This window comes from Odontomachus brunneus, unplaced genomic scaffold (assembly GCF_010583005.1).
Source record: "Odontomachus brunneus isolate Ranch 3 - 2012 unplaced genomic scaffold, Obru_v1 Obru_scaffold_005, whole genome shotgun sequence".
Lineage (NCBI taxonomy): Eukaryota > Metazoa > Arthropoda > Insecta > Hymenoptera > Formicidae > Odontomachus > Odontomachus brunneus.
In genome coordinates this window covers 2,020,869-2,032,054 of record NW_022639455.1, presented here as the reverse complement: position 1 = coordinate 2,032,054, position 11,186 = coordinate 2,020,869, and the positions used below count along the sequence as shown (strand labels likewise).

The window sequence follows — 11,186 nt, the reverse complement described above, 5'->3', positions numbered from 1 at the left end:
GAGAGAGAGAGAGAGAGAGAGAGAGAGAGAGAGAGAGAGAGAGAGAGAGAGAGAGAGAAAGAGGAGGAGAGGAGAAGAGAGAGGAAGCAGCGTGACGAAAGGCAACGGGGCGAAATGCCGGGAGACGTTCAAAGTCGGATGAAGACAGATATGTGGTGTGTGCGCGAATTTACTGTCGGCTTTCTCGTCGTAGATACACCTAGGGACGAGTCTGTCGGACGTGCGAATATCAGCGAAATTCTTATTGCGCGCGCGCAAACGTGACACAAGCGAGGAGGGTTGGTCGTGCGACGATATGAAGGAGAAATTCCTGCAGCTCAGATATTACCCGCACGACGACAGAAATGCGCGGCACTCCAAAATTTTGATCTTACTTTCAGCCTCATTATTCTATATATTCAGCACCTATTTTGATGCTAAGGAAAGTGAAAATTTCGGACATCATCAGAGCCAAAGTAGGAATAAATTGTATCATTAGAAAGAAACTTATTTTGCTAACTTAGCTCCTACTGCGTTATAGTATTTAAAGTTTAACATAAGGCCAAAATTTCGATTTTTTGACTTGCATGCGCATTTTCGACTTTGATGAAAGGAAGGTAACCTCGAGAATCGGCCGATAGACCCGCGAGAAATTTGCGCGACCTCGCGAATTCGATTATTGCTTGCTGACAGGTTTTCGCGGGTGAATACGCCGCGCGTTGTATCGCAAAGAGGGGAAATATCGCGCGTATCCAGCGATAGAGCGAAATAAATTGAGCAAACAAAGATCGAGATAACTCCCGGCGATAATTCCCGCAGTGCCGGTGCGGTCGGTAACGGCCTCTCTCGATAACATTGCATTACGTGTCAACGGAACCGGTCTATATGCGGCACAACGCTCGATTTGGAGCAGCCACGGTTACGCGGGGACACGCATGAACGCACAAACGCACGAGCGCCACACGTTGCTCTCCGTACCACACGCATGTCGTCGACGGACACAAATACGCGATTTTACTCCCGCTCCGTGACGCGCCGGGAAGCTACCGCGTCGGTTGGATCTGCGAAAAATATCCGCACGAAAAAAAAAAGATTTGGTTGAATTAACCAAATATTTGGTCGAATATGAACGATCCAAAAATTCCGATTGAAGTAATCCGAATTCTGTTAATTTAAGTTAACAAGATTTTTGGCAGACTAATTAAACATGTCTGGTTATTTAACTAGACATGTTTGATCAAATAACCAGACATTGGTTAATCCGCCAAAAATCTTGTTAACTTAAACAGAATTCGGGTTACTTCAATGGGAATTTCTGGATCGTTCATATTCGACCAGATATTTGGTTAATTCAACCAAATCTTTTTTTCCGCGACTGATGGTTGTTTGGTCAAGACCGTGAAGATGCACAAACGCGACGTTCGATTAATTTAGAACATGCGTAGGTTTCTATTTTAATATTGACTTGGGATTGCTCAAAATCGATTTATCGCGCGACTGATACCTTGATAAACTAGTACTTGATAAACTGGTTTGATAAATCGAGTAATCTCTTATTAGTCGATTTGTAAAGATTGCATCCATTATAAGGGACTCATGTGTATTTGTCAGATTGAATGACAGAATGACAGATTGAACTATGAAAACAGGTTAAAACTTGCTCAAAACAGTGTCGTGTAAAATGCAATATATGAACGTTTGAGTGCAACTTTTAATAAAAGTTTATCGTTGCATCATTACAACGAAAAATTTATATTACTGTATGACGTAAACTTAATGGTCAATTAAATACATTTGCCTCATAATTGTAATTAAAAAAGATTTTAAAGAGAGTTTCCGTTATCGATTGTCTCACGTCGTGATAATGAAAATCAATTTGAGTAATTAATTCGTTATACTATAATTAGCGGTTTTAATCGATATTCGCGATGACACTCTTCAGCGTTTGAATCAGCTGTAGAGATTCTTTCTCGATACAGTACAGTGCGTTTTCCGTGTATTGTTTTACTTTTTCTTTTATTTTGATAAAATGTACACAAAAATGAGGTGGGGAGAGCGAGAGACCAAGATAATCGCGCGGTTCTAATCTTCTCCTTCCATCGATGACACTCCGCCGTCGGTGGATTAGCGGAGTGGTATCGTGTGACCGGCCGTGGTTGGAATTCTCGTGGAATTTCAGGGTCTACGGTTCCTGCTGCCGGCTCGGGGCGCCTCGAAGAATTTGCTACAGTGAAGCATCCAAGAGACTTTTATGGGTACGTCGCGGGACGCATCCGAGCCATTAGAAGCTTCGTGATTTGGTTCATATAATTCCCAAGAATTCTCGAATTCGTTAGCCTAATCACGGCGCCGCGAGATTTATCGTCATTGTGAATCCCATGTTAATGCCACAGACGTCTGTCTCTCTCTCTCTCTCCCCCCCCCCCTCTTTCTCGCTCGCTATCTTTTCCTCGCGTGTTCGATTCTTCGCGTCGTCGAAAAACAAGTCGCATTCCATCACCATTGCATGTATCCATTACACTCATGTACCGATTTATCATTTCTTATACCGTCTTATCTCTCCGACGCCATCTTATCGTGCCGACATATTTCTAACATCTTTCCGCAGTTTCGTCTTAAGGGAGAATTTACACCTTAGTAGAAAAGCAGAAAGGCAAGAGCTGGTGGTCCCTTCTTTTCTACCAGCACGAGTTCTAACTTGGCTACTGCCTTTCTGCGAAAGTGTGAATTTTCCTTGAGGAAACATTGTATCCCGAATATCTTTGTGGGATTCAGTTTTCTCGATAGACAGAAATAACTGGCGAGATATATCGAGCTAAGTGGGCGTAATTCGCGAAAATGAACGCGGTTGAGACGATCCAAGGTCGCGAAACGACGACGACGACGACGATGGGCTGCATCGACCCCGGCGGAATAAATTTCGGTAGGGACACTTTGAAGCCGGAGACCGTCTTTCATGTGTTAACGCGCTCGTCCTGAAGCGGGTTTCGCCGTGCAGTGTATCGCACGGGTGTGCCGTGCGAGCGAAGAGCGCGGGAGAGGAGAGAGCGCTAACGAGAGAGAGCGTAACGAACGATACAACGATACGCGACGTGGTGTTCGCGACGTGTCGAAGTTAAGACGTCTCGGGGTCGTCGCACGACGGGCTTGGGCGACCCCGCCGAAATAAATTCTTCCTGCCCGCGCCCGCGCTCGACGGCGACCCCGTGCGGGGTCGCCAGGGCCCCCGTAGATCCTGCGCCTACGGACTGCGGGATGAAGAGGACGAGGAGGAGAAGAAGGAGCTTCGATACCCGAAGTACCTCGTAATACACGGAGGACGAGGACGCGCGGGTCGGGACGGGCCGAAAGAGCCTGGCTGTCGTCGAACGGAAAGAGTACGACGGGTCAGTGAGCTCCGCGGCCACCAGACGGATAACTCTTCGGGATCGCTCGAAACTTCTTCTTCGGTCTCGCCGGTGATTCTCCTCGCTCGTCCGTCTCGCGGGCTTCGCGCTTACTCGAACGGCAACCGTCGACAAAGAGGCGAGAGAGGGCTCTCTTCTCGAAAACAGCCGGGGAAGAGGTGGAGCAGCCATGGCTCTGGACCTCTTAATGATATCCTCCGCGGCTGGAATGTGCGCAATCTCCATAAAACTGCTTCCGCGGCGACGTATGCGGCCGGCTTGCAAAATTTGAGTTAAGTCTCCACCCACCCCCGTCTATTTATCTTTCCTCTGTGCGAGGAGGTGCGCGCCTTATGCCCGAGCACGTTCGTGCCGGGCCGAGTGTAGATGAAAACGGACGATAAACTACAGAGCTGCGCTGGGATGCGCACGCTTTGGACTTTACGACGATCGGGCTGGGGACGCGGAAAACTTTCGTTAGTTCACCTCCTCCCTCCCGGCTCAATTGACCAGACATTCCGTTTTTTCCTCGGATTTTCACTTTTTGTCCTGGTTTTTTCCGCATACTATCCGAGACGCTGATTTCTCTAATTCGGTCTCTAAACTCGTCTCAGTTCATTGCGATTCAGACGATTTCTCAAATGTTTTTGACAAGGAAAGACCTTCCCAAGAAAATTCATAGCGGTAAACCAGCAATATATAGAAGCAATTGCTTCTTCTTCTTCTTTATTTTAAGTAAGAATAGTTTTATCTGAGCAATAGTTTTTATTGTGTATACAGCAGGTCTTCATTGCTGTTATATTATTTTTTACATGTCTATGAAGTCTGATCTACAATGTGTTTTTATTCTTTATCTTCTATTTCTTATTTTTTATCTTCTGGTTTAAAGTATAAAATGTAAGTCAGAAAGAAATGAAGAAAAAGAAACAGGAAGCAAGGAGTACATAGTGAATTAGGCTTAACTAAGATGTCTCACATATACATACATATATATGTATAAAATTTTCAATGATTTTCCCCTCTCCTGCTCCATATACTTATGAAGTGTACCGGATTGGGGATGAGGATCTTTGCTTAATTCAAGGTTTTCGAGGATGGCAAACGCTGGAAAACGCGACTTCCATCCGACCGTTCGTCCGCGGGAAGGAGAATGCGTCCGCTTTGCTACTGCTGGTTAGGAAGTTGCTCGCAACTAGTTGATGGACTTTGAATTATGAATGCGTAGAGCGCGTTTCTCTCTTTCTCCTTCTCTCTTCCTTTCTGTCCCGCTCTCCCGGAGTCCAGAAGTAATTATCTTCGCTTAGATGGTTCCTGTAGATTAGACGATCGTGTAGGAATTACTATTAATAAATATTCAATGGATTTTAATATTCGACTTTCAAATGAATGCTGCGCGTAATTGAAAGTCGGATCCTCTCGTCGACGACTCGTCTAGAGTAGATTCTCGCGGAAGATTAATCGTGTGGGGAGTTATTGAAACGTATTATATGAACTCTTCATTTTTACGCGCCGGCCGCGTATCTCTCCAGACGAATATTTCGAGTTCGATCTTATCGAGCTTCCGTTTCCCTCCCTTCATCAAAAAATGACATAACGCGCGCGTCGTTTATTTTCTTTTTCTTTCTATCGGGCGCAAGGTAAGCTCGCACACGAGCCCGGTGACGATGACAATGGCTCGCTCGCTTGACTTTACGAGGATCACGTTAGCCGGCAGGAGAATGTCGAACTCCTGTCCACGAAAGGTGAAGTATTTCAGAGACCGCCGGATCGTGCCGCGTCAATAAAATGCACGTCGCTTAAATGACGAGGCTTTGTGCCTCGAGGACCACCGTCATCGACCGGCCCAAGTGGATCGTTTCGTTCGAGAGGGAAGGACGTCTCGATTTTCGCGGTTACGACGTCCTTACGCGGAAATGTTAAATTGACATGCCGCAGGTAGCCAAGAGCGTCATTGATAAAACCGTATTAGCCATAGAAAAAATAATTCACAACATAATTATTTCATAAGAAGGTGACACATGTCTCGTGACAGACTGACAAGACGAATTGTCATACTCTTTGCATTTTATGAAATATAATAATTTTAAAAAAAGCACAAAGTTTTCATTGCGAAAAGTGCGATATTTTGGTCTTATGCAACCTTGAATTCTACAACGTAGTAGGAGCTAAATTAGCAAAGTAAGTTTCATTCTAATGCTACAGTTTACTCCCACTTTGATTCTGATGATGTTCGAAATTTCACTTTCTTTAGCGTTAAAATAGGTGTTGGATGGAATAGTGAAGCTGAAAGTAGGATCAAAATTTCAACTCGAGACACTAGTTTAGACAATATCGAGTCACTCGCGATTTCCGCGGAACAGCGATCGCGCAATCGAGACATTGCGTTCTCGGACATTCGTCCTGGCGAAAGGTCGTCGCACCACGCCGCGGTCTCCCTCGCACGGTCGTTAACATCCGCTGTAAAACCGAAAATCTTCTATTATGGAATTAGTGAGATGATAGACCCGTCAATAACGGGTCGTGTCGGCTTAGCTAGCTGGTTCTTCGAGGAACATGGGAGAAAGAGAGAGCTGGTAGGAGAGGTGCGGAAGCGGAGGATGCGAGGAAGACGAAGTAGACGGAAGGCTGAGGTCGTGCTGGAGAAAGAGGAGAGTCGAAAAAAAGAGGAGCCAAGGCTGACCCATAAAAACGTCAAACTTCCCCTAACCTAGAGAAACGTCTTCATTACTCGGGCTCAGCTCCCATCGGGTAGGTCGGCTGGGTTATACGAACGATGAATAGTGACTATGTATAGTCTCGAAAAAGGATGAAGACGAGGGCGGACGAACGAACGAACGAACGAACGAACGAACGGATGGACGGACAGACTCGTTCTCCGTGAGAGAAACAGAGAGGGAGAATAAGAGATTTCTGTGTGGGACCTTTCCGTACATCGAGTACCCTCCACGATGTTTTCTCGACTGACCAAACACGACTGAACACACGGATTCTATTTCGGACCGGGCGCGAAGTGCGCGACGAACGGCGGAGAGGTGCGGACAGCGGCTCCAACACGGTTTACTCGTCACCTTTCGGGTAAATAAATTCATATCTCCTGCGAGTCTGCGAGTATTAGAAGCAGAAGTCGCGCTCGAGTTTGGTTCGCGATTGGACCTTGCGGAACGAAATTCCTTCGAGTATTACTTTAAAGTATAATCACAGTGTATTTTTCACTGAAATGTGTGTTATAATTGGTGGCTTAGTTAGCATCGTAAAATCTCGATGAAAGGATCAGGTAATAGTAGCAATCCAGAAAGACTGTTGTGATTATCACGACGTGAGACAATCAAATGAAACTTCACAGTTCTTTCATAAAGTCATAAGGGACTTATATCGATATAAGTAAATATGCGTTAGCACTGAATAAATATTTTTTCTTTCTTCAGTAATTTTTCTCTCACAGTGTGTACTCGTTGATCCCATCGGTGAGAAACAATCCTTTTACTGATTCAATCGAACTTTTTACGCGACGAGATGTGTTTGTAGAAGAAAAAGACCCGTCCGGTAAAACAGTTGAATTGTTAGCGTCTACTTGCGCGTGAAAACAAATATTTGCGTGTTAAGCGCGTGGTAGCGCCCATTAGCATAGGAATTCGAATGTTGGACGTTCCCAAACTCTACGCTTAGCAAACGCTGTTTTCGTACCTTCTCAAAATCCCATTAGCGAGACGGGCGACTTAGGTAGAAATCAAATCCTCTCTCTCTCTCTCTCTCTCTCTCTCTCTCTCTCTCTCTCTCTCTCTCAGTAGTTTTAATTGTAATTATAGAAAATATTGGATTTTCATACTTTTCCCGGTCGCGACTAATTAACGAAAATCAAGTGGAACAAATGCTGCGACGTCAAGTTAATATTTTACGTTCAGTAGACGAGCAATCGATTGAACTAAAGCAGCCGAGCGGAGAGAAATTGCGACCCGAGGTCGAACCCTGAAACAGCCGCGAATGACATCACGGCCAAAATGTATCTTTAAGAAGAAAGCAACGCTTCATGCTCCAATTCGACATAATTCGTTCGTTCTTCTCCTCCGTCTCTCTTGCGTTCTCCCAACCCTTTCTCCGTTTCGCTCAGCGAAGCGGCGCGCGTTCGCTTCTAAAAATTAGGCGATCTTCTCCGGAGGTCCGAGTCGGCGTCGCCGGCTGCTTTGTCACTTTGTGGCAGGACAACGCTGCGCGTTCACGCACCCGCTCACAGGAAGAAAGAGGAAGGAGCGTGTTCGAGGCCTCCGTTAATAAAGCAGTCGACGTTTTAATACCGCGGCACGACAGGGCCTCGGCGAGTATGGCCATCTCTTTTTCCTCTCGACTTTGCTCGTCTCTCTCTCTCTCTCTCTCTCTCTTGCACGTGTGAGATGAAGCGAGATGGGCGCCGTACAGGGAGGGAGAGGGAGGGGGAGACGGTTATAATTAAATCGTGCAATCAACTGGCTAATTTGTCCTCAAGCGTATTAATAAAACCCGGCCCACACCGGGCTCTCTGTCTCTCTCTTTTTCTCTTTCGTCTCTTGTGTCTCTCAGCCTCCACCGTTTCTTCTTTCCCTCTCTCGCTGAACTCTCGCGCTCTCGTTCTCTTCCTTTCTCTCTTCTTTCGCGTACGCGACTCTCTCTCTCTCTCTCTCTCTCTCTCTCTCTCTCTCTCTCTTCGTTGCATACGCACCTCTGCCTACGCACGCGAAACTATTCTTACCGTTCCGCACTTAGCGTCACCGGGTGGGGGTGCCGATTTTTTGCGCCCGATTCCGAGCTTTCGTCCCGCGCGGGGCTATTTTTAGGATTTTTCATTAACCGCCGAGAAAGCTATTTAACGGTATGCTGCGCGCGCGTGTACGCGCGATGTTGGGTAATAAAAGATGTCTCGGCGAGGTCTCGTTAATAGACGGACACTCGAGACACACGTTGGGTCAGAGCCGAGGATCGTTAAATCGGAGTTCCGCACGAAATGTCTAAATCAAATCGTACCTTCGCCGACAGCGCGAGCAACGCGCGAGCAAGGCTCGGGAGATAGGAGCTCGGGAGATAGCTCCGTAGGATACATTTAACAACATAAATAACGTGTACCGGGGTCGTATGCATAATTCATGGCACAATTTAACGCACACAACGAGAGGAGGATCGCGCGGAGGGATAGATTTCGCCGCCGTGTCGATTGAGAGACAGTCGATCGTGCGGCGCGTCGCGCAGCATAATTCGGGGAGAATTTACAGCGCGGTAAATAATCGCGCTTATTAATAATTTATCAAGGCGGCCAATACCGAAATGTGAATAACAAGAAAATCATGAATAACTAAATTCAAATTACTTCCACTCCTCCGTGATAATAACCGGCAATCTTCCTCCCACGCGGGTTCTCGATGAAAATTCAGGGTCCGCGAGCACAATGGACCGTCTAATCGAGATTAAAACGAGCCTAAAAACGGCGTCGAAATTGACGATCTCCGCGACGCGGCTTTCGACCGTTCGTCCATATCTGGAACTGTCTCACCTGTCCGTTCATATTTGAGAGTTTAGGATTCTCCGCGATCATTCTTTTAGTTCAAGATGATTCTGTCGGTAACTTCGAGGTCTCTTATCGATCGTCAAGAGTATTTTTGCAACTTTTTTTTACGTGTCACAATCACTTTAATTTTGAACCGACCTGTGCGATTGTAGTCGCATTTGGCAGCCGAATAAAACGGTGCCCGAATGCCGACGAATTAGTCAAAGTCGCGGCAACAACGTGACGCGCGGCTGTCGTCTCGGCTGTCCGAAAGCCACGGACCGGTTTCGCAGCGTTCGCTCAATTGAGCGATACGCCGCCGACCACACGTGCGCGCGAGTGCCTCCACCTTCCTTCGTCTCCGCCTCTCCCTACCACGGCACTTCCTTCCCTCTCTTCGAGTGGAATCGGCGAGGTATCGGTAGACAGAAAGTAGTTATAAGTAAGCCCAACAATATGGACGGTAAGCACGAGACGCGACGCGCGATTCTCACGCACGCAGAATTTGCGTTACTCTCGTCCTTTTCTTTTCTCGTCTACTCTCACGAACACCGTAATTTTGTCCACGATACTGCGGAACGGACGTTCACGAGTAGTTGAATTAATTTTCAGTTGATCTCACACGATAATTAAACGTTAACCCTTTAAGCGCACAGAGAAAAAAATAATTGAAAATTTATTTGTGAGATATAAAATTTATTCCTATGAGATAAAGTTTACTTCTGTGATAAATAAAATTGATCTTTTTTATGAATAACCTTTATATCCCACAAATAAATTTTCAAGTACTTTTTAGTGTGGCGGAAAAGTTTTGTGGTGAAATACGAAAAATTTCTTTTAACTTACTTAACTATTGCATATATTTTCTTTACTCATAGCGAATACAAAACAGGTATACATATCAGGTATCCTTGTATTTTATTCTCCAAAATTCTTTAGACAAAATGGTAATAAAAAAAAAAGAAATTTAAGAGTACATGCTTATTAAAAAAATCGCACAATTATCTTGAATCACCACTGAAGAGATTAATTTTCATGTAGCAAATGTAATGTTTGAGCAAGCAAAAATGAAGATAAATTACAGACTGTAAAAATTTGCAATTTAACGACTAAGTTTCATTCCTCGACTTGTGCTTCAATCCTTTGGAGCACAGGACTTTAAAAATTCGGATTCTAATAAAATATTCATGTCACATGTCTAGGGAATGACAACCTAAGGGATACTTTTGAAATTAATAGGTGATCTCACGGTGAAGCCATTGTGCTCCAAAGGGTTAAGCTCGACAGACTGAGCTCGCAGTCACTCGCACACTTGAAGTTAAAATTCGCGGGGCTGTCTAATCGAATTCTCACTCGCGGAACTGTTCATCCGTGGGTGTAGTCGGTCGGAGAAGGACCGATGATAGTTCTATATGCGGCGAGACATTCTATATGCACTCGCTGTTCACTCGCGGAGCGGGAGAATACGGACGTAGTCGGAAAGTTAACGTATTCTCACACACCTGGAACGAATAGGCTCGCATTTATTTTCTCGCGCGTAGGAGATACCGCGCTAATATGGTGTGCGCGCGCTGCACGTGCAAGAAATGTGGACAAAGTGAGAGATTTAAGATGCGCATATACCCCGGCGTTACACGCTATTCGCGGTTTGCAGGAAATACTACTCGGTCGGACGATAAGCATGCTCGCGCCCGACGTAGGATTGCTCTATGCTTTCTCTATGTGCCTCCTGTGTGTTATGCGCGCACAGCATGCCGTGTACCTCGGTAAATAATCTCAAGTATAAGCAACATCTCGCCCCGTTGTGAATAATGCACACGTTGCGTTAGGACGTATTTAACGCGTGGTCACGTCCGTGCTAAACGGATTACGCGAATCGATCGAGTCTTGGCGGACGCCAAGTGTTTCCGAGGAAGGTTGAGAATCGTCGTAGCCTTTGGTTCCCTCGCGGTCGTCGAAAAACGATTCACACGATCCACGCGATCGCGCCCAACGCACACCGCAGCGCTCCCGAGCGAGCGAGCGAAAGAGAGAGAGAGAGACAGAAAGAAAGAAAGAAAGAAAGAAAGAAAGACGGGAGCACTGACAGATCGGTCGTGACTTCATGACAGCGCGACGGTACATCAAGAGGCCGTCTCTTACACGGATCTCGGCAACTACCACGGCCAACTGTGTTTGAACGCGTAACTAAATGCGTCGAACGTACGTACATAGCGAGAAACGGACGAGAAACAAGAGAGAGAGAGGGAGAGAGAGAGAGAGAGAGAGAGAGAGAGAGAGAGAGAGAGAGAGAAAGTGGGGAAGTGAGG

The 11,186-nt window shown here is 46.0% G+C and overlaps 1 protein-coding gene and 1 long non-coding RNA gene across 5 annotated transcripts in view; one reads left to right on the top strand and one right to left on the bottom strand.

Moving 5' to 3' along the window:
• LOC116848785 overlaps nucleotides 1–11,186 on the top strand; it is a 113,925-nt gene that overhangs the window by 37,654 nt on the left and 65,085 nt on the right. The window lies entirely within an intron of this gene.
• The window catches only part of LOC116848767 (homeobox protein invected-like), a 97,307-nt gene that overhangs the window by 31,280 nt on the left and 54,841 nt on the right, over nucleotides 1–11,186 (bottom strand). Inside the window, exon 2 of one of the 4 annotated variants that reach the window (XM_032825244.1) lies at nucleotides 4,180–4,676. The exons of the other annotated variants lie outside the window; for them this stretch is intronic. Coding sequence (XP_032681135.1) covers nucleotides 4,666–4,676 — 11 coding nt within the window. The 3' untranslated portion in view covers nucleotides 4,180–4,665. Of the gene's footprint in view, nucleotides 1–4,179; nucleotides 4,677–11,186 lie in introns of those variants that run through there. 4 annotated transcript variants of the gene reach the window in all.